This window comes from Cavia porcellus, unplaced genomic scaffold, assembly GCF_034190915.1.
Source record: "Cavia porcellus strain 051 isolate PalLab524CR breed Dunkin Hartley unplaced genomic scaffold, mCavPor4.1 scaffold_2, whole genome shotgun sequence".
Classification (NCBI taxonomy): Eukaryota; Metazoa; Chordata; class Mammalia; order Rodentia; family Caviidae; genus Cavia; species Cavia porcellus.
The window spans coordinates 70977466-71001655 of record NW_026947485.1 but is presented as its reverse complement, the minus strand read 5'-3'; the positions used below and the strand labels follow the sequence as shown (position 1 = coordinate 71001655).

General features: G+C 37.2%; 1 protein-coding gene and 1 long non-coding RNA gene across 7 annotated transcripts in view; one reads left to right on the top strand and one right to left on the bottom strand.

Annotated features, from left to right (window-relative positions):
- Window positions 1–24190, top strand: part of Kif27 (kinesin family member 27) — a 206118-nt gene that overhangs the window by 164909 nt on the left and 17019 nt on the right. For all 6 annotated transcript variants that reach the window (XM_063243572.1, XM_023567367.2, XM_013158331.3 and 3 more), the window contains 6 exons: window positions 2669–2782; window positions 4494–4670; window positions 11745–11960; window positions 17316–17522; window positions 18991–19189; window positions 21432–21647. In XM_063243572.1, the coding sequence (XP_063099642.1) occupies window positions 2669–2782; window positions 4494–4670; window positions 11745–11960; window positions 17316–17522; window positions 18991–19189; window positions 21432–21647 (1129 nt within the window). The remainder of the gene's footprint in view (window positions 1–2668; window positions 2783–4493; window positions 4671–11744; window positions 11961–17315; window positions 17523–18990; window positions 19190–21431; window positions 21648–24190) is intronic.
- LOC134474830 (uncharacterized) lies at window positions 850–18995 on the bottom strand. The gene is made up of 2 exons (XR_010045707.1): window positions 18605–18995; window positions 850–13117 (listed from the first exon to the last, which is right to left on the bottom strand). It is a non-coding gene; the product is annotated as an uncharacterized LOC134474830 (long non-coding RNA).

Here is a 24190-nt window from a genome sequence, read left to right as displayed (position 1 = left end):
CAAGGGAACTCTCGCTGTTTGGAGTTAACTTTCTAACACTCCAGGCTATCCATTTTCTATTTGGCTAAGTCACTACTGTGACTTCAGCATAGGCTCTCTTTAAAACAGCAGTTCTTAACAAAGGTCCACAGCTGAGTTTAAAGAATTGTGTGTTGAGTATGGGGTCATGAGTTCAATCCCCAGTACCCTTAAAAAAAAAAAAAAGTATGTGGCCAAGCATATAGCACATGCCTGTAATCCTAGCACTTGGGAGGCTGAGGAAGGAGGGTAGGCTCAAATTCGAGGCCAGCCTGGGCTCCATCAAGGCCCACCTGAACTACATGGTAAGACCCTACAAAACAAAACAACAAACAAACAAAAAACTGGGCAGTCGTATGATCTTGCATTTTTAACTTCTCTAAAGTACTCATTGTCCAAGAGCTGGGACAATAGCTCAGTGTTGAGGTTCACTTAGCATGCATAAGTGCGCATGCATGCACACGCGTGCGCACACACCCACACACATACACAGCATTATTTCTTGTCTAAAGTGGAGTTTGTAATAGTTCCTGTTTTGTAGCATTTTGTGAAGGGTTAATGTGATGACTAGCAGTAAGAAGTACAGTACTTTGTACACAATTATTTTCATACTTTAACAGGAATTTCAATATAAGAAAAAGGCAATAATGTCTAGAACAATGTGTGGAAAAGGGAATTAGACCCACTGTAGCATACCTCTACAGTATATGTGGATGAATAAGAATAGTAGGAATTCAACCTCAAGTATAAGTTGCCTCCATTTAAGAAGCTGTCTTTCAGCATCCTGAAGTTTCTGGAACTATAACAGAAACATCCACAGAACAACTCAGATGTGCATAGAAAATTTATTTAACGTAAAGCAGACCTGCCTTCTGTGAGCACCTCCTCGCCACCCCTACCCTAGGCTTCTACTATCCCACTCATGGTAATTACTGTGCTAGAAATACAGAAGGAACCAACCAAAAGCCCTGTCTATTCTTACCTTATTCTTAAAATGTAAACATTGCTTTTTAATAATTCTTAGGCCCCTTAAGTGACAGTTTTCATTCTCCTAGCCTCTTCCCTCCTGCACATCTCTTCTCTCAGAATGGCGCCCAGGACATGTGTGGCTGGACACATGGGTCTCTATGCATCCCATAGAGGGTGTGGAATCTGCGCTCCCTGGGCCACTTGCCCAGGGCTTCTAGTGATGAAGCCCAAACTTGACCACCTTGGGCTGCTCTGGCTTCTAGCTTAGAGCATAGGAGTGCTTTGGTTTTTATCTCATCTCCCTCTGGCCTTGTAAACTCATGCCAAGGCTCCTAAACCTTCTGTCTCACTTGCTAGCCCAGTGGCTTGCCCTTACCCCAAGTTTTGTGGCCCGTTCCCCATAATACCTGGCATGCATTGGCCTCAGTATCCATGGCTTATGAGACTATAAGGAGTGTAATTCTCCTCCTGCCTGAGTTACCTCTCCTTCCTCCAGTGTGCCTGGGCAGTCCCGTGAGGTAGGAGGTCTCTGCACTGTAGTGTGTGGTCTTTCTCCCAGGTGAGTGAGGGCCCCTTCTTCCCTCACTGATAGCCTTTGCTTATTACCCTCTGTCTGGGCCAAAACTCAGGGCAACTGGTATATTTCTGAAAATCAGGATTTCAACAAAAAGGATGACTGGGAAATAGACTTCTCTCTGCCGTTCCCAGGGCTGGAAAATACTTAGTCTTTCCTTTTACTCTTTTCTCAGTGCTTCTGTAATTTCCTGTTGGAGAAAGTACAGTTTTCATTTCATTACAAATTTGCCACAGCCCAGTAGTCTTACAAAAACATGAATTAGTAGAAAAATGAAGTTAAAATATAAAAATAAAAATGCATTTTTAAAATTATTGGAGTCAGTAAAGATAAAAGCCATCCTATTAAACTGCTATAAAAGTAAACACTTAAAACTTTCAATTCTGTACGTGGCCATTTTGGACCAGTAACAGATGTGAAAGAGCCCACTTCCATCCAGGGCCTCCATCCTGATTCCTGCCAATCTTTGGGGGTGAGGCAGCAGCACTTTCTCTATACCCAAGAGCGCACCATGAGCACTGGGCCTCTTGACTTGACCCTTAGGATGTAGATGAAAACTAAAGGGATTTAGAAGACACATTTCACAGAACCATGATGCCTCACTGTGCTGTTCTTATGTTGCAGATTTACATTTTTAGTACCAGAAACATACATATTAATGTCCTTTTTGCGTTTCTACTGTAAAATTCTAATATACCCATGGCAGGCAGCTGTCTTAGGTGGGCTAATCATGAAGACCATGAGCTCAGGAAAAAGAGAAAAGTCATTTGTAAGTTTTAGGCTCTTACTCCTTTTATGCTATTTTATAAGACAAAGAATGAAAAAAAAATCTTGAGTTTTGCAGTTCGATATTTTTGCCTCAGGGAAATTTTTTTCTTTTCAAATAGTCCCAACCCTAATGTACATTTTTTCTCTATTTTTGCAAGTAGGAATGTAAATGTTATGGGCTTGGCTCAGTGACAGAATGTGCACTTAGAAAGTACAAAGCCCAACATTCAAGCCCCTGCACTGAGGGGAAAACAAGAAAAAAGAAAACAAGTTATCATTTACATATTTAATGATAGCCACGCAGTAAATGACTAAAGAGTTTTAAATTTTTTTCTATAGGAACTACAATTAAAAACAGGACAGAAAAAAGGTCTGAAACTGAAGGCTGAAGATCTTGATACGTGTAACTTGAAAACAAAGAAAGGACCTTTTGGAAGTAAAAACCAACTCCAGGTTTGTTGATTCTGTTTAGCGTTTTTAGTTTCTTTCCACTTTTGAGGACTAAGTAGAGATGAAAAGTGGTGGATGCTGAATAAAATCTTTAAACACCAAACTTTTTTGCCACTTGCATGCTCAATTTCTAGTATTTTTCCTGAAATGCCTGCTATTAAAATATTTATTTTCTTATCCAGAAATGTGCTGTATTTTTATTTCAGTGGAATTGAACTTCCTTGAATGTTATGGAACGTAAACATGAAATCTATGTTTCAATTTTAATCAGGTTTATTATCATGGAGACCAGTATATTTCTGAAAATCAGGAGTCTACATTCAAACAGAATCAGATCATATACATAATATGGTAATGGCAAACCCTTTAGATATGAATTGCCAAATGGAGCCCCAAACCCACTTACTTATCACAAAGTACCAACCCTGCAATTAAACCTGCATAGTGACATTTTAGTTTTGAAAAAATAACTATGTTAACATATTTTGTGTTAAAAGAAAAACATAGTAACACATGTACCATAGGTTTGCCACCACTGATACAATGTACAGTAGTACTTTGATTTTTGTAAACTTGATTTTTGTAAAACCAAAAGATGGCCATTGTTTATCACCTGATAGGGAGTTTGTGACTGGAAGGAAAATTTTGCCAAATATTTGTTTGCAGACAGAATCATTTGTGAACCAAAGTATTTTGTATTAAAGAGCTATTACTTTAGCACATTAAAAAATATATGTCACAATCTATAAGCTAATTTCAAGGTTCAAAGAAATTGAAATATTTTATAAAAACAGTGTACTTAGAATTGTCATTACACTCAAAATAGGAAGTTCATCTTAAGTTTGAAAAATGTATTCTCCCTTATTTAATTTAATGTAATTCACTTATTTTTGTGGTACTGGGGATTAAATGACAATACCTTTGCATTGAGGTACATCTTCACTGATTTCTCATTTTTTATTTTGAGACAGTGTCTCACTAAATCACTGAGTTAGCCACAGTAAGCTAGAACTTGTGATTTTCCTGTCTCAGCCTCCCAGAGTGCTTAACTTATAAGCATGCACCACCACTCCTACCTGGGGTATGTTTTGTGAGAATATTAAGGTATTCATGTGGAGTATCTTTCCAGCTCTTTTACTTACTAATATCTGAAGTTGACAAGGTCTACTGTAGATTTGATTCATCCTCTATCTTTGTAAGTTTTCCTGTGTGTATCAACTACTTTACTCTATTTATTAGTTGATTGAATAAAGTTTTTAATTACACATTCTTTTGATATTTTATTGGGTGCCAACTGTGAGTCAGGATAAATGGAAAGAAGACCAGAAACAAGCACTCGAGCAGCTCAGGAAAGTGGAGGCATGAGGAGGGGTAGTGTTGTCTTGTGCTGTAGCGGAGTCACTCTCCTCTGTGGGCAGGAGCCTGGCCTTCTTAGCACAATATCCAAAAAGATCAGTATTCAGAAAGATTGTCAACCTTTCCTTTGTCAGGGCCCAGTTCTCCAGACTCTTTAACATATCTAGGGAATAAATTTTTAATTTCCTAGAAAACAGCAGTAATGTATTCACCTCCTTAGGGTTCCAGACAGGAACATGAGTCACTCTGACTGTTTATGCATTCATTCCAATTTTTTCATCTGAAATTATATTGCTACCATATAATTTTTATGGTAGAAAGAAAAACATGAGAACATTTCTTTGGAATTTTCATGTAGAAATTGGATGAACAGAAGAAATGGTTGGATGAAGAAGTAGAGAAGGTTCTGAACCAACGCCAAGAATTAGAAGAGCTGGAAGAAGACCTGAAGAAGCGGGAGGCCATACTTTCTAAGAAAGAGGCCCTGCTTCAAGAAAAAAGCCGGCTGGAAAGCAAGAAGCTGAGATCTAGTCAGGTATTTTTTTTAATTTTCTGTTTGATTCTAGTCCTAGTTTTTTTTTCTTTCAAGAGGCATTTTATATCATTGCCAAGTTGGAAACCAAAAGAGAACTATTCTTGTTTTCTGTGTACCTTGCTTAATTTTACTTATCTAATCACCATAACCAAAATCTATAGGAATTTTGAATTGAAGTATTAAATATTCTTTTTTTTTAAAGCAACACAGCATTTTACCACAAGACAACCCATAATTAACAGTAACTACCATGTCTCTTTCTTTGAAATAGTTGAGCATAACTTCATATACGATAGCATCAAATGTAACAAAATAGTATAAAACTATTCAAGAAAATGAAAGAATTACAGGGCATTCAGAACTAAATAACAGAGAACATACAATGGCTACTATAATATCTCATTTTCCATAGAAAATTTGTTTATACTGTCACACCTAATAAAATCTAATAAGATATAATCTGATAGAACCAATGGAGACAGAAGAACAAAAGCATGGTAGGACTTCAGAGTAAGATGATATTAAATCAGCACTGGCTATTATAACGTTTTGTTTTCTTCAAAATAGCTATTCATACTATCACAGATGATAAAATCAAACAAAACAGAATAAAACCATTCCAACTAATGAATGCAAACATTATAAGGCTTCAAAGCAATGTAATGGGAAATCATGATTACCATACTGATGTACTCCTACCATTTCTTACACTAGGGATACTATATAGTATTTATATATGTGAGTTTGATTTGAGTATGGTCTCAAGTTGCGTCCATTTATTTATAAATATCTCAATGTGATCCTTCTTTATAGCTGAGTAATACTCCACTGTATGAAAATATCACAACTTTTTTATCCATTCCTCAGTTGATGGACACTTAGGTTGTTTCCAAGATCTGGCTATTACAAATTGTGCTGCTATAAACATGGATACACATATATCACTGTGAAGTGTTAAATATTCTTCCAAATACGATTTGCTATTAACTTTTTATTTTGCCAAAATATGCTGAACATAAAATTTACCTGTTTTACATTGTACTAGAGACTGAAGTCAGAGCCTTGCACATGCCAGGAAAGAGCCTTACCACTGAACAAATCCCCCAGCTCCATTTTAGTTGTTTTTAGGTATACAATTTAGTAGCATTGATTATATTCACCTAAATCCTAATCATTAAGCAGTGATGCCCATCTCCCCCACTTCTAGCTCCTGGCATTGTCTATTAGTAGCGTTAATGTTAAATTAGTTGTGCCTTGCTTTCTAGTGAACATTTGTAATTTGGAAAAATAGACTTGAAATCTCTCTGGCTGAAACCATTACTGTAAGTTAGGAGTTTGCAAAGAAAGGAGATTTTGTATAATAACCCCCCCCCTTTTTTTTAATTATAAAGACTTAGACCTTCACCAAAGTTATTCCGGGAGGATTTGTACTTTATGAGTGAGCTAAAGAAGTAGTTTGATAGTTGAGTTTATAGGAATGATTATAGATTACTTTTGAAAAAGGAATGATTGTAGGAGAAATAGGACACAAACAGTAGCATCTAAAAATGAGACTGGCTTGACCAGACTTGAAGGTTTTATACCTGTTACCTTCATCTTTGACAGCCTTGGGTCCAGTATCAGTCTGCTTACTGAGTTACAGAACAGAGGACAGTGACCTGCCCAATCTATTAGCCATGGCTTTCAGTCAGTATCTAGCTCTTTAGGGGTGGAGTTGGTGGTGTGTTGTTAATCTCTCCACACTGACATAGCAGGTACACACCGATGACGAGCTGTACTTACCTCTGCTCCATTTGAGTCTACACTGCAGTGGCTTTTCACAGCCAGCCACTGGACACAGATTTGATGGTGGCCCCTTTACAGATTTAGCTGCAGGTGATACATTCAGATATGTAACTTGCTAAAACTCACTGTCAGGGCAGAAGGGTAAAATATATTCCTCCGAACATGTGAATAATAGGCAGAAATTAACAAATTAAATATCAAGTGAGGAAAAGTTATGATAACAACACATTATAATATGTTCTGTATAAGAAAAGAAAAGGAAAATAAGAATGAGAAGGGGAAAGTATTTTCTTTGAAATGAGTTAACTTTATGGTACAGAAAAGGAAACAAAAACAGCTAATTTCTGTTTTATAAGCAAGAACATACTGAGGTAACCAGGGAGTGCAAATAATGAAAACCACAATAAAGCAGTGCAAAGCCAATTGTTTGAAAAATTGTCCTAACATGTTCACCATGGGGCCATAATTTGTATGTCTCGCTGCTGGGCAGCTTGTACCACTGGAGGTATGTGAGCAATGACTGTCTTGTTAAAAGACCAATAACAGTTATCAGACCTGTTTTTACCACTAGTGGTGCAAGCCACTGATGGACAGTCACACATGTACTAAGGGTGATTTAAGCTGGAAGGAACATGTTAAAGAAACATAAAAGAAACTTAAGGCTGTTACCCAACTGGTTCTTTCCTGAACAAAAGGCATAAAAAAATTGTATCTTTGTCAAAGTTTAAGAAGTATTTATAAAACTCGATTGTATGCATTTCAGACAAGGAACATGATGGATTGAACTCATGCATATTATTGCACTAAAATGACAGAAAAGAAATATAGTCACATTTTATACAAATTTAGCTTAACATGTACACAGACCTACAGACAAAAATAATAAACCTCTTAAAGGAACACATAGGCATACATTTTTGTGACAACAGATAAACTATCAAAATATAAAAATTTGTGATGCAAAGGACACTAGCAAGAAAATACAAAGACAACTTATAGAATGAGGGAAATATCTGAAAATCATGTATCTGATAAGAGGCTAAAAATATATAAAGAACTCTTACAACTCAATAATAAAAAGATGACTTACTTAAAAATTAGCAAAGGATTTGAAAAGACTTTTCTCTAAAACAGATAACCACCTTGTCTTACATACTTTTTTGTTGCTGGGACAAAATACCTGACATTCACAAGTTAAAGGAAAGATTTATTTGGCTCACAGTTTGTAGAGATTTTGGTCCATAGTTGGCTGGCTCTAGGGCAGAGTGGCTTGGCAGAGAGGCAGTGCAGAGGACAAACAGCTTGTGGCATGTCAGGCAGGAAGCAGAAACAGAGATCAAAGGAAGGAGGGAGATAGACTCTTCCAGGCCATGCCCCCTCAGTGACCATTTTTTCCAATAAGGCTTCACCTTCCAACATTACATTTAGCTATACTATGCCTCCATAATCCAGTCACCTCCCAAAAGCCCCACCTATGAGCACATGAAGCTTTGGGGGACTTCTAGACATAAAGCATAACACAATGGAAAAGGGGATTTTCTGCAAAGGCTGTTAATCACATTAAAAGATGCACAACATCATTAGCCATGATGGTAATACAATCAAAAGTTAAATGAGGTACAAGTTTATACTCGTTAAGATAGCTGCAATCAGAAAAACAAATAATAAGTGTTGGTGAAAAGGTTGAGAAACTGGAAACTTCATCTATTGCTGGTGGACTATAAAATGATATAGTTGCTTTGGAGAAGAACTATCTTGGAGTTCTTTTTTGGTACCTGGGATTGAACTCATGATATTGTGCTTGCCAGCCAGGTGCTTATACCACTGAGCTAAATCCCTGGCTCTTGAGTTCTTCACAAGGTTAAACATAAGAAATACCATGGGACCCAGCAGTTCCAATGCTAAGTGTGTGTATATATATCCAAGAGAAGTAAATATGTGCAGACAAAAACTTGAACGTGAATGTTCATGGTAACATTATTTATAATAACTAAAATATAAATCAACACAAATATTTGTCAACTGATAAATAGGTGAACAAACAGATGTATTTGTATAATAGAATAATCAGTTGGCAGTAAAGAGTAATGGAACACTGATACCTGCTACAATATGGGCGAACTTTGAAAATACATGTTAGATGAGATAAGCCAGTCGTGACAGACCACCTTTGTATAATGCCGTTTATACTAGGTGTCCATAATAGGCAATTCCATACAGACAGGCAGTAGAATAATGGTTGCCTAGATCTGGTGAGGGCTTGGGGAACAAATAGAATGATGGCTGAGGTATGAGGTTTCTTTTTGTGAGTGATGAAATGCTCTAACACTGGTTGTGATAGTTGAATATACTAAAACCTTTTACATGTAAATAGGTGAATTGTGTGACGTGTGAATTATATCTCCTAATTTGTTCAGAAAAAAAAACCTATGAAGACAGTAGAAGAGGTAACAGAGGAAAAGGCTACTCCCCCACAAAACAGTCTAAGCAAACAGATGAGCATCTATTGACTTAACAGAACAGAAGAACCTGGAATCCAAGTGCTTATGAAAGCCAACACTTTAGCTTTAATTTCCCTTTAAAAATTCAAACAACAACAACAAAAAACCAGCTTTAAAAAGATATAATTCAGCTGAGTATGGTGGGGCATGCCTGTAATCCTAGCACTCAGGAGGCTGAGGCAGGAGGATTGCCATGAGTTTGAGGCCAGCCTGAACTGCACAGACCCTGTCTCAAAAATAAAAATCACATGGACCATCAAAAAGACTCAAAGAACAGAATTAAGAAGGCAAGAGTGAGGCACAGGAAAAAAAACTGGATACACTCAGGAAACTTCTTTTCTCGCCTGGCACCAGGAGAACCATGTACAGCAGAGAGTCAGGGTGAATAGGGTATCCCAAAGATACACTGGGTACTAGTCTGCATAAGAGTTCTGAGGGCCGCCCCCACATCCCAGATGCTGGTGGTCACATTCTTACCTCCCAGCAAGCTGCTCTTCTGAAACCAGCCCTGTAAAAAAATTAAAAAAGCTTGAAATCACCTTTGAAATCCTGTATGTATCTTTATTTGTTTGAAACAGGATCTCACTATGCAGTTCAGGCTGGCTTTGAACTTGCTTATGTATAGCCCAGACTAACCTCAAACATGGTGATTGTCCTGCCTCAGCCTCCCCTGTGCCTCCCAGTGCTGAGATTACCAATGTGCACCACCAGGCCTGGCTCCTACATGTATCTTATGCTATCTTATCAGCTTTTTAATACCTGATTCTTAATGCCACCAATTTGAAAGAGATGTCACCAAGACAAATGGAACAAAGAAACTCAGAAAAATTAAGGACAGTCAAAGAACTGAAAAATCTTCAAAAAATACCTTAATATCAATGTGGCAAAAGATGCTACATTATCCATATAACAAGCATGAAATAACTACTGGGAATTATCAGGGATAGAGGATAATGTTAAAGAAATACCCTAGAAACTAACAAGATAAATCACTAGAAAATAGAGGGAAATTTTTTAAATGGCAGATAAACCCAGGAAGTCAACACTCAAATAATAGGAATTCCAAAAAGATACAATAGAAAAGAGGTGATTAAAAGGCATAATATAAACAGTCGCCCCAACACTGAGGATGCATGGTTCAGGCTGAAATAGCCCTGCAAGAGGCCTATAAAATGAGTGCCCAGCACATGGTGAAGGTTTGGGTGTAATTGGAAAGGCTGGTCATTTGTCAGTTTCAAGAACCAGAGACACGGATTTCTCAACTGTCTTTGGAGTTTAAAAGACTGAAGCAAATTTTAAATTCAGGCAAAAAGTTATTTCATTCTCTTATTAGCAAATCCCTTAATCAAATGTGAAGGCAGAATAGTGCCATTAAAAAAAGCTCCTGTATCAAGCTGTCTCAGGGAACTAGCAGAGGATGTGCGTCATGAAAATAAAAGCATAGACTTTATAATCCCAGCAGTCAGGGAGGGTGAGACAGACAGACTGCAAGGTGGAGTTAAACTTGGTTAATTTAATGAGGCACTGTCTCAAAATAAAAAATAAAAAGGGCTTGAAATGTAGTTCAGTGCAAAGACTGTGTTCAATTCCCAGGACCATAAAAAAGAAAAAATATAAACAACAAAAGAGGAAGAGTCTGAATTCTGAAAGGTGTGATCCAAAACAGAAATTCCTAGGACGTACCCAAGTCAAGTCTCAGGACAACTAGTCCTATTCAGAGCAGGAGGATGGAGAATCTGTCCATGTTTCCAGAAAGGAACAGATTGAAAAAAGTTAGTTTTAAGGTGCAGAAAATCAAATGGAAATATGCTGATTTAGCTGTGAGTAAATACTAGTCACAAAGTCCTAATTAGATAAATAATGATTTAACTAAAAGCTGTAATACAGCATTGGCAGGGAGGAGAGGCGGGGAGGTGTGAGTACTAAACCCTTACTACTGTTACCCGCAGTTAACAGACAACACCAAAATTGGTAATGTTATTTAGGGACATGGATATAAACACGAGAAAAAACTGCTAAAAAGATTGCAGGAGGCTGTTTCTGGAGAGATGTATTCAGGTAAAAGTTTGCTGGAGACTACTGCATTTTGTAAGTTATAAACTTTATGATAATATACACATAGACATATTAAATCATATATATGATTATATATATACACAAGCCAGGTATGCTGGTGAATGTCTGTGATCCCAGCTACTCTAGAAGCTAAGGCAGGAAATTGCAAGTCTGAGGCTAACCTGGGCAACTTAATGGAACTCTTTGTCTCAAAGTAACATTTTAAAGGGACATAGGATGTATCTCAGTGGTAGAGTTCTTGCCTGGCATGTTCCTCTGGTTCAATCCCTAGTACCAAGAGAACTTTATAATAAATTATTTTAAATTATAATAAACATGTCCGTAAACCTGAGCAGATTTAGCCACATTTTCTTACTAGATTGAACTAAGAGAATAGAAACAAAATATGTTTAGACTCACCAAATCTTAGCCTCTGGGGAATGAGAAGCATATAACAGGCCAAAGAAGAAAAGTTCAATTTAGAAAAGAAAAAATAAAAATCTTACCTTTCAAACCTAGCCAAGGTATACTTGATAATAAATTCATAGCATGAGTCTACACTTTTTTATATTAAGTAATTTAAGATTGTATATCTTGATCCCAAAAGGTCCATGGGAGAAAAGAATTATGGAAATGGTAACAGTCTATTCCATTGAGTAATCTTCTCTGTGTCTTCCTGACTTGTAAGCAGTAGAGTTTTATTTGGAGTGTCTGGTGGTTTGTATCTTTGCAGGCGTTAAACACAGACAGTGTTAGAATCTCAGCTCGCCTGAACACACTGGACCAAGAACTGTCTAAAAAGAGTGTGCAGCTCCAGAGCAGCACAGCTGAGGAGAAAATGAAGATTTCAGAACAAGTTCAAGCCCTTCAGAAAGAAAAGGATCAGCTCCAGAAACGAAAAGACAGTGTGGATGAGAAACTGAAACACAGTAACACCCTGTCCCCTGAAGTAAGTCCATACTCTCTGGAACTGGAGGTGCTCTATGGGGATGGTGACCAGCTGATTTCCTCGGTCTCTGTCACACGGCCAGAAACATGATGACATAAACTTGGTTTCCTTGAAACTTTGTCAGCCATAATGAGTTCATCTGGCATCTGTTTGGCACACAGATCATGTTTGACCATGGACAGATGTCGTCAAGCAGTGGCCCACAGATGTGGCCCTTTCTGGCATTGCCAGACACGAGGAAACTAATCCTTGCCCCGAGCATGCCCTCCGCAGCTAGGGTTTTTCATGTTAAGTCCCAGAACAGTGATGTTCCAGGGGACACTGTGCGCTCTCCAGCATTACTTAGCCTTTCTGTGGGTCTTTGGGCTCTGGTAATTCACTCCACACCTCAGACACTTGTGCCTCAAGGGCTTTGAACCCAGCTGAGAAGGGGCCTCTTCCATACTATGTCCTGATAAACAAATGCACAAAGTTCAAATTTCAGTGAGATGGTTTTAGTTAGCATTCATTTAGGAGAACATATGCTCCTCTTATTTTTATTTTTTCATGCAAAAAGATGGTTCATTTATTAACTATCAGGTTACCCATGCTTTATCTTTTTAAAACTTTTTATTTCAGTTGGTAATGGTCAGAGTACCTAACTTTAACTGATAAAGGTGAATTTGGGGGCAGGACTATGCTGAGACGGGGTCTCACCATGTGGTCTGGGGTGACCTCAGACTTACTATGTAGCTCAGGCTGGCCTTGTGCTTGTGGCAGTCCTTTTGCCTTGGCCTCCCAAATGCTGGAATTACTGGTGTGTGCCACCACATCCAGCCAGAGATAAATTTTTGAACTTGGATTTTCTCTGCAAATATTTACTATGGATGTCCAAAAGAAGGGGAAATTGCTAAGAGAAGGCCAGTGGCTGAATCTGGCAGTGTTTTAGATCGGTCAAAGAGGAGAAAGCTGAGGGGCTGCTGAAGCAGCAGCAGAAGGGTGGCACGGAATGAGTTAGTGCTCACGGAGCCATAGAGGGAGCGGAAGGCTGACTTACCTGGGAGCTGGGAGGCTGCCGAAGGAGAATCACACCCTGACTGCTATGTGTGGGCTAACCTCCTGGGGACTCAGAGCTGTTAGCTTTGCAAACTTCAAGGAACACCAGGACCATACACAGGCTTTATGGAGGAAACAAAGAAAGTAGAAAAGACAGTATTATTGTTTCCTTTGAGAAATTCATACTTTCTCTGAGAAAAGCAACATATGTAAGAAATTTAAGAAAACTCTAAATCCCAAAGTACATTTTTAAAAAACAAGTTATACCTAATGCAGTAAAACTGTAATTACTACATGTGTGCAAAGCAGTACAGTGATCATTTGAGGAAAAATACATCAAGGCTGCCTTGGGATTAGAATCTTAAGCTAAATGATAAGACACAGAATGTACTACTAGCAGGCCATTCCAGGGAGAATGCTGAAGGAGGGCATGGAGACAGGCGTGAGTAAATTACCACAGAAGACTCAGGCCTGCTGTTTATAAAGCAACATTAAGGCTTCTTTTCCTGACGTCACTGTGTGGGACACCTGACTAGCAGCCACCCTTGCTTTACTCTGGGGGTGATGTACTCCCACAGGCGCTGGGCGCCCATTTCGTTCAGGGAGTTTCTATGTGTTCTGTGGGGTAGGTTCTCCATGTGCAGCTCTCAAGTAGCTTCTTTCTCATTACTGTTTTAAAGTCAAGATCAGTAGTACCAAATAGACCTGTTGATGGCAGACAATGGGAAACAGGGATTTAAAGAGACACAGGACATCAGTAGAATAGCAAAATAGTCTGCTATCTTGATGTTTTTAAGATTGCTTAAAATTACAGTATTTTCTCTTTCTTCATTAATCATTTTTCCTAATTGTATTACTTTTTAGGAAATGATAGGCTTTTTTTTTTTGAGACAGGATCTTGCTGTACAGTTAAGGCTGGTCTTGAACTCACTGTGTAACCCAAGCCAGCCTTTTGCATTACTTTTCTTGCCTCAGCCTCCTGAGTGCTGGGATTACAGGTTGTGTGCCACCATTCCAGGCCAGGAGGTGATAGATCAGTATCCTAATAAAGGGTTAGGATTAGAAATTTACTATATGTAGATCACCTCCCCTTTTTCAGTAAAATCCAGAAAAAAAAAGAAACCGAACTCAACTGCCTCCTTCTCCTCTTCCTTTGCAATTTTTTTTCATTTTCCATTTTTCTTTTAGTACTAGGGATTGAGCCCAGGACCCTCACCTAAGCTAAATCTCCAGTTTTAAAAAAAAAAGGTTGGAGGGCTAAGTCACTAAAATTATCGAGACTGGGCTTAAATTTGCAGTCCTCCTCCCTCAGCCTTTCAGAATGCTGAAATGACAGGCATGTGCCACCAGCTGAGGTTTCTTTTTAAAATTATCATATATTCACTTATATATGGGGAACAGCATTATAGTTAATACATGTATACAAAGTGTAATGATCAAATCAGGGGAATTAACATTTTAATCTCATCAAATACTATTGTTTCTATGCTGTAGAAACCTCCAGGCTCTTGTAATTATTTTTGAAATGTGAAATAAACTTTTTGTAGGCTATAGATGTCTACTGTACTCTGAGCATTAGACCAGATTCCCCATCTGTGTTGTACCTATGAGCCAGCCACTCTCCTTCCTAGCCCTGTCATGACCACTGTTCTACTGCTGTGTGATCAGTGGTTTTAGCTTCTACAAATGCTTGAGAACATGTGGTATTCGTCTTTCTGTGGCTGGCTCATTTCACTCAATGCAGCGTCCTTCTAGTTCCATCCATGCTGCCATGTGACAGGAGATCTGGTTCTTTACTAACACAGCCACTCTGCCTATAAGTGAGGTTAAAGAAGAAAATATAAGTTGTTTTTTCTTTCAACTTTGAAATGTTTAAGTCCATGTTTTATGGTTAAAATTTATGGAGAAATGTACATACAGTATATACAGTATTGACTCACACATTGCTAGTTTTTTGTCTTGTTTTGCTTTTTACTGATAGGGATGTGTGATCTCACAGAGTGATTTTTGTGCCATTGGCAACAGCATCCCAGGAGGTGTGGTCTGGTGGACTGCAACCTCCATCTGAATCTGCATCTGAACTAGCCTCTCAGCCACCATTAGGTCTAAAAAGCAGCACACTATGATAAAGCACTGTCAGCTCCTCAAGGCCTGTGGTTTCCCATGGCATCGTATCTTGTCAGCTTATACCTGCTGCTGCGTCCAGGAACCACAGCACCTCTGTGCTGCAGTCTCCCAGAGTAGGCCACTGTCTGGGTTCTGTAGTCACAGCGTATTATCTCAGCACTTCTTCAGTGCAGATCCAAGACTGCAGAAACTACATTTACACTGTCTGTGTTGTGTTCAGCCATGTATAAGGCAAACTCTGCACATTTCAATTAAAAGGTAAACACAGTATGAATTCAAAGGTGAAATATATTCTTTCAATATTACACTTTATTTCATGGTTCCTCTGATTCACTTTTCAATATTTAAGGTTTTTTTTCTTTAAAAAGTGAATATCATTTTGTTCTTTATAGAACAGTTTTCAAACTCTCAGATTACTGATGGTTAGTGATTGCCCAAAAAAGTAAAATGACTGTTGAACATGGTTTCTGAAATGGCTTTCAGAAGATTTTACAAAATGGAGTTTAAAAATATTATTCAACCTCCTATTCATGTTTTTTAAATTTAAAAAAGGATTTCAAAAGTCATTCAAACTATTCTTTAGGTAGATCACAAAAGTGTGCATTTAAGATAAAGGCATGAAAAATATTTTTCCCTCTCTTGTATAACTTACCCAACATTTAATTTAATTAATGTCACATGAATTTAAATCATGTGACAGATACTCTGCTAGGCAGTGGGGTAGTAAATATGGGAAAGACAGTTTAGGTGACCTCCACAGCAGGAATAAAAATACACACACCGTGGTGATCGGAAAATGCAGTGAATGTTTTAATTTTTTAAAAAAATGTATTACAGTAAAAGACACCTTATTGTTAATCCTCCTCAATATATTCTCTCACTCTGAACACACTTAACATTATTGCCACTGTCTGAAGCAGTTCTGGAAGTCCTCTTTCATGAGTGTCTTCACCGGATATAATAATAAAAACAGTAAATGGTGCTGCCAGATGCAGGCTCATAAAAACATTAATGTGGCTTCTTCCATCTTATTCATCAGATCTGGTACTGTAAGACTTCTGGCTCTTCCCCAAAGCCAAAATTAGTATGAAATTGAATTGATTTGGACATCAAGGCAGCCATACCACTGCAACCAAAGATACTGCAGAGCTGCTTCCAAAAATGGCAAAAACAATGTGGTAAGTGTGTGCAAAGTGAGGAGGACCTGAGGGACAGGTATTAAAAGCAGTGTGTCTTATACCATAGTGCATTTTTAAAATTTTTAAACACACACAGTATGTTTTCTCATATCATGGATCAGTCTGAAATAATTTCTTACCAGATATTTGGTCTCATTCCCCCAAGATCACATGTGTCTGGATAGATCTAAGAACTGGTAGGTTTTCTGACAAAGAGTCATCAGATTGATTTTTTTTCTACAAAGAAAAATCTCTGGCATATGAAAAAGTGTTATTTTGCCACCATTTTTGATGCTTCTGTTTTCCCTTTTAGTGACACTTTGAACCTTATGAAATGTTTATGTCCGTAAATCTTCACATTTCTGTTAAGCTATCGTTTGTATTTTTCCCCCCAGAGACTCTTTAGTATGTTTTGTTTTGTGAGATAGGGTCTTGCTATGTAGTGTAAGCTGGCTTTGAACACTGTATGTAGCCCAGACTGGCCTCAAACTCATGGCAATCCTCTACCTCAGCCTCCCAAGTACTGGGATTATAGGCATGCACCATTATGCTCAATTAATTACTAGGTTTTTTTTAGCATTTATTCTACATAATATCTTTTCTTTCCTAAAAAAATATTGTTTTGATAGGTCATTGGAGGAATAGTAAAGGCCTCTAGATTTCACTGGTGGAAATACTGTTATACAAAATGCACTTTAGGAATTGTGCAGGAAGATAACAATACCCTGGACTAGGTGATTAACATTTACTATATTACCTTTAAAAGTTTCAGAACTCATCAAATTTCTGCAACATTCATTTTATTATATGGGTTTCCTGTGAAGATTTGGTGATTATATGTTATACACACACATACACACATTGTATAGCATAGAATAAAAAGTTTTTTTTTAATTTAGAAAAAGAATGATACTATCCATTAAATTCAAACAGCACCATAGGATCTGACTATATTACAAAGTCCACATTACACTGTTTCTCTTGACATGAGTGATTTCTGTTGTGTCCTATCTAGGAGGAACATGTTCTTTTCCAACTTGAAGAAGGAATTGAGGCCTTGGAAGCTGCAATTGAATACAAGAATGAGAGTATCCAGAGTCGCCAGAACTCACTGAGGGCATCATTCCAAAGTCTCTCTCACAGTGAAGCAAACATCTTGGAAAAACTGATTTGCCTGAATCCTGTTGAGATTAGAGCTATTCTTTTCAGATATTTTCACAAGGTTTGTGTTTTAGGAGTAATGTTTGCTTATAAAGAGGAATCAAGATGCTCCTCGTATTTATGTTGAATCTTAAAAGAAAAGACTCAGTGATTTGATGGCAGACTATAGCTTTAAACCATGATTTCTCTTCATGGTTTCTCCTTCTAGTACTGAATCTTGTCATCTAAAGGCTCTGATTATTCAAATGTGTTGGCCTAACTTGGTGAGGTGCTTAAAATTGGAGAGTGTTTTGGTAGGCCTAGTCTTAAAAATCAAAGAATTTAAATTCTATTCCTTATTATTTCTTGGTTTCTTGATTTAGATGTTTCTGTACACCATTCATGAAAAAATCAGGGGGGTCCTCCAAGTTTTGATTCCTTTTCCTTCATTGCTATAGAGTAGGATAAACCTGTGCTTTCTCATTATGTAAAAAGAAATGGAGATGAGTTGATACATGGTAGCAATGATAGAAATAGGTTTTATTAATCCAATGTGCTTAAATCAATGAAAATATTTTACTCTTGTGCACTTAACAATTTACTGACCCAGAGATGTTTCATGGCACTGCAAACTGTATTAATCTTTAACTTTTTCCACTTAAGATTATATATTACAAAGTATCAAGTAATTGGTTCCTTTTTGTGAAAAGGATGTATAAATTATAGAACTATCAGACATTCAATGAAAAACATTAAAGTTTTTTAAGAAGTTCAAATTGTGTGAAAGAAAACATTATAAACTGCCTCTTCTTAGAGAATCACTGTCAGTAGTAAGTTACTGTTGCTGATGAGTGTGTACCTTACTGACCTATGTGTAGAAGGCAGAGAAATGGGGGAGTGCTTTCCTAGCCTTACATGTAGACCTTGTGGTTCACTTAAAGTAAGAGTTCATAACCCAAGGTACCTGGGCAAGCTTGGCGGATTTTCTCATCCTGAGAATCCCTTCCAGAATAGTATTGATCTGGAGAGGTCATTAGATTATTAATAAGGTCTTGGTGTAGACAGTATGTGCCAAAGTACATTTACTTAATAATTTATTACCCACAGAGAAGAATTCAATAGCCAAAATACAGGGCCTGAAAGTGAACATCTGTGCTTACTTACCCATTTTGGCTTTAAAGCAGGGAATTATCTAGATGTTGCAAGCGTCTTTAGCATCTCAATATCCACATAGACTAGAAAAACAGAGTTATAGTATTATAAAATGTAAATTACAGAGATCATGTCTAAGAATCCTTGAAGGGGTGATTGATTATTAGACCAACATTATATTGAAAACAAAAGTACTACCAATTCAGAATTCCAGCAATGAAAAAGCTGTTAGGTTACTTCGTGAGGACGTTATAAAGCTTTTCCTGGAGGACCTAGTACCTTTGAAGAAGCTCTTATATTTTGGAGATTAAGTAAATACATCTTTAGCCCAGGAAAGGTAAATTAATTTATTGTGTTAGACTAAGACACACTTTAAAAGTCAAAAATGTCTTTGCTAGGTGGTTAATTTACGAGAAGCTGAACGGAAACAACAATTACAGAACGAAGAAATTAAGATGAAAGTTCTGGAACGGGATAATATGATTTGTGAATTAGAATCTGCGCTGGAACATCTGAAATTACAGTGTGACCGGAGACTGACTCTCCAGCAAAAGGAACATGAGCAGAAGATGCAGTTGCTATTGCAGCACTGCAAAGGTGACAGCCCTTTATGTCAGTTAGTAAAGTGATAGAGGGAGTGTCAAGGAAGGAAGAGGAACAGAAATTAAAAGCCTGACATGTGTAAATAATTGACAGCTGCACAAGATTTTAGTCTTTGCACAGTTGGGTTACCACGTTTTGGGTGTGTTGATGAGGTGAGGCTTCTTATACTTGAAGACCATCCCTCTGCCCGCCCCCAGCACACACAAGAGAAGTGCTGCAACCTTGTTACTTGGTCGTTGGTCTAGTTTTTATGTGGAAATGTGGGATTATTTCTAAATTTCTGATTACATTGAAAATTATCTCTCAGTAATATAGAGGGAATTAAATTATTTTTCGTCATATTCCTTCTATGTTTCTTGTTACACTTTTCAGTTAATTGTTACTCGTTATGCGTTGTGTACCTTAGGTCAGATAGATTATATCTGACCACTAGAGGGCGCACACTGCGCTCCGTGAGCAGCAGCGCAGCATCCATACTGACCCAGAGAGCCCTCAGCGGTCAGCGCAGGGCCAGAACGTGAGCAGCCGCACAGCCAGGTGATACTGTTCCTGCTGCAGTGCAGGCTTCTGAGTCTAATGCTCCTGAATCCATAGCTGAAAATGGATCAAAAGGGATGTAGAAGAAATAACCTGAGGAAGCAGAAAATTGAGAAATGTATGCAATTTTAGCGGCAAGGCAAGTTGCCCTTAAGTTGCTTCTAACTGCTTGATTAACCGTCAGTTGCCCAGGTACAGGATTCCCGTGGGAGGCTCTAACACATTCAGTCCATTTGAACGTGTTCTCTTTACCATTACCTTAAAGTCTCTAAAAGAGATACTTGAATAAAAATTTTATGTATTATTAAAGCTACTCGGATTAAACATCAAAATCTGGCACCATAGCCAGATGAGAACATTTTAAAAAATCATTTCATTCCTAAAGGTATGCATTGTTTTCAAAGCAAGGAATATTAACAATTTGTGACTTTAAAACTGATTGACTGTGGAACATAAAGTTGTTGTGAGACTGAAACATACTTTATGGGGATTTTTTTTTTCTTTCTCTTTTTGTCAGTGCTGGGGATTGAACCCAGGGCCTCAGCCATGCTAGGTGTCAAGCTACTGAAATATATTACTTGTCCTACTTTTTGGGGACTCTGATTTATGATGCCATTAATTTTAAGTAATTTTCAAAATAAGATGAATTAAACCATATAAATATTCTTAAAATTTTCTGAAACATTCGAGCATAATAAAAAATTACAAACCAGAACCATTTTATAAATATATCAGCAGGGGAGAATAGGTCCAAAAGTATATATTTTCTGAAGGTCAGTCTCCCAGATTTTACTATTCTAGAACAGTGTTTGACATTCGTAAGTATTAAGTCGAGCCACTACATTCTGTTGTGGATAAAGTAGAATTTATGTTGGCCATTTCCTTCTTATTTGTTACCACCTCGGTTTTTTTGTTTGTTTGTTTGTATCTGGAATTGAACCCACAACTGCGTGCTTGCAAGGCATGTGCTTATGACACTGAGCTAAATCCATGGCCCTTCCTTCTTATTTGTGTGGCATTTTCCTTTGTGATTTAACTTTTAGATCAATTTTTAGTCTCTTGCAACTTTTTTTCTAGAGGAGTGGCCGTATATTTCTTGTGTCTGTTAGTCCTAGGCTTGCTGATTTTCTGTATAACCACAATTCCTGATAGGAACTTTCAATAAGGTATTAATAACAGATGTTGGAGGGGTTTTTGTTTGTTTGTTTGTTTGTTTTTAGTTTGGTTCATTGTTTTGTCTTTTTGAGACTGGGTTTCACTATGCAGTTCAGCTGGCCTTGAATTCAACTTTGTAGCCCAGGCTAGTCTTGAACTAGCATCAGTCCTCTTGCCTCAGCCTCCCAAGTGCTGGGATTGCAGACATGTGTTACCATGCCTGGTGAAGGACAGAGTTTTAAATAGTGAACCTTTTATAGGAAACACTACTTATGCTGTTCTAAAGTCTTGTTAGTAGGAACTGCTATTTATGAATCAAAAGCATGTAGTGGTTGATAGGAGTAGGATAGAGAAGATAACTAAGGATACAACCTTTTAAAAAATATTACAGGCAAAAAAAATCCAAATTGTAGCTGAAAACAGATCCATTCAGATAATAGATAGGTGTAACACACATCTGACCCTTGATAGTCAGGGGCTATGTTAAAGCATAATTTTAAAACATTTATTTGAAACAATTTAAATGTAAATTTTTGCTTTATAGAGCAAGATGGAGAAGGCATTGTTGAATCTTGGAGAATATATGAAGATAAAATCCAGCAGTTGGAAAAAGACCTTTACTTCTATAAGAAAACCAGCAGGGACCTTAAGAAGAAACTTAAAGAAGTGGCACAGGAAACAGTTCAGTGGCAGCCAGCAGTGTCAGAACGCAAGGCCTTCACCATCACCCATGACAGTAATACTGTTTCTCCAGGACTGGGTAAGCCCACACCTGATTTGTAGAGTTGTGCTTCCCCAGTGACTGGGTTGCTTAGGATGAGACAGTTAACTTATATTTGTCTCAATAGACAAAAATAGTTGTTTTTTATACATATAAGATTAGAGCACCATGAAAAGTGAATAAATATATTTGTAAAAGAAACAATCATTAAAGTTTTTTGTGTGTTTTTCCAGAGGACAAAGCTTTATTCACCATGGAAAATATTTAGATCAAATTTGAAAAATTAAAGAACAAGGTGGCTGAATATGAAGTATTATTCCAAAAGAATGTTAACTCTAATAAAGGTTGTTTCAGTAATGTCTTGTGTAATATAAGTGCTGGGTTCCTCCTTCCTTCCTGAGTGGGTTCATGCATATCTGCGGTACATTGCTGGTTGGAGTGGAAGCAGTCCCACAGGGCCACTAGTTTCATTTCTAGCACTGATCACAGATTACCACTATAAATCCCTTAACTCACTCTCATTTCTTTTTTAACAATTGAGGAATATAATTGTCTTTCTTTCTTTCTTTTTTCTTTTTTGGTCTTTTTTGTTTTTATCAGTACCAGGGATCGAACTCACGACTGCCTGCTTGCAAGGCAGGTGCTTATGCCACTGAGCTAAATCCCCAGCCCTATTTCTCTTTCTAAAAACATGTAAAATACAAAGTACTATATAGGCAATAAGATATACTATGACGCCCATTATCGTTTGACTATTACCTTTTTTTGAAGTCCTGTAAGGTCTCTAGTGTAGGTTTTATTGGTCTTGTTCTGTACTGTTTTGATCAATTCTATTATACCTGACAATATAGGCAACTTTTTTAAAAAATAGCAAGAGGCACAATGGTAACCATTTTAGATCACCTGATATCCTATTTTTATATCATGTACTATGCCCATCCTTTTGTTCTAACCGACTCTTGTTTTGTTTAGCCACGTTGGTTTTATTCTCTCCAAAAAATAATAAGAATTGTAGGAGTAAAAAAACCCAAAAAGTGTTAATTGTTATTAAAAAGAGAGGAAAGGAAGATGGTCTAAGGGCTATAACTGCATGTATGTTTGACTGTGTAGGATGGAAATCCGTATTACTGAACTTTTGTTGGATCATTGATCAGCATTGTGTGCAGTCTCATTGTATGAATGTTCACTTTAACATGCTTTAATTTTATAATTTGGACAACTATTTCAAAGATGACAATATGTAACCTATTAACTAGTGATATCTTACTGTATTTTTTTTCCTTGAAATTCTGTATTATTTGTACCCTTTTACTGCTTTGGGGTTTTTTTTTTTAATTTTATTTCCTTCCTTTTTTCCTCTTTAAATAATAATAATTTTTAAAAAGTACTATATAAACAAAATTATAAGCTCCCTAAAATTGTAGGAAATGATCATCTATTGTTCTATATGTGCCAGTCAGTGGCTTTCATAGTCCTTAATTCACTTAATTTTTAAAATAATTTAAATTTGTTGTTGTTTTCCTGCTTTATAGTATTAAGCTATCTGATTGTCATTAAAGAGATGTGCAATAGAAGTATTTGATAAAAGTGTATATATTTCTAAGATAAATCAGATCTTATGATCTGTGGAAATTAATAAAAATCCATTGTTGAGACAAAGACTTTCCTTGCATAATTATATGTAGATACATGGAATTGGTACCTTTGTAAATGAAATGATCAAATATGACAAAATACTCTACAAAAGTAAAAAAGTGTCATGAAAGTAATACGTTGCTACAATTAAAAATTACCCCTTTAAAGCAAACTAGAGAGGAATAAATATTTTTAAAATAAGTCTACATTTTATCAAAGAATTAGCCTTCCTTTGGAAACTATTCTTCTAATAACTTATCAATTGTGAAAAGTTGACCTAATATGTACCTTTCAAAATAAAACTACTTAAAGATGAACACACAAGATATAAAGAGGTCAATAAAAAAGCTTTATTCACTTGCAGTGCTAATCCCCGCTACTAGGAAACTTAGGCAGGAGAACTGCAATTCAAGGCCAGCCTGGCAACTTAACCAACTCTGGCTCAAAATTTTAAAAAGCTACAAAAATGCCATGGGTAGGGGCTGGGGATTTAGCTCAGCGGCATAAGCACCTGCCTTGCAAGTGTGTGGTCGTGAGTTCGATCCCTAGTACCGATTTAAAAAAAAAATTCTGAGGTGTAGCTCATTGGCAAAGCACTTGCCTAGATGTGCAAGGATCTGGGTTCCATTGCCAGTGCTAAAAAAATATATTTATGTGCAATGAAAAGATGTATACTGAATGTATAACATAGTTAACATAGTTTTAAATTTTAAAACTCAGTAGTATTTTATAAAAGTAGTTCTAATGCTACCTTATGTTTATAGTTATCATATATAGACAGTTTCACAAATAGTTACATTTAACCTTCACACTCAGGGGAGGCCACTATCTGCTGAGCCCATTGTTTGCATGAAGGCATTGAAGCTTAGACCAAGTGACAGTGGACAGACTGTGATTAAAATATGATTGAAGGTCTCTCATTTTCTGACGCTGGTCCAGTGTTCTAG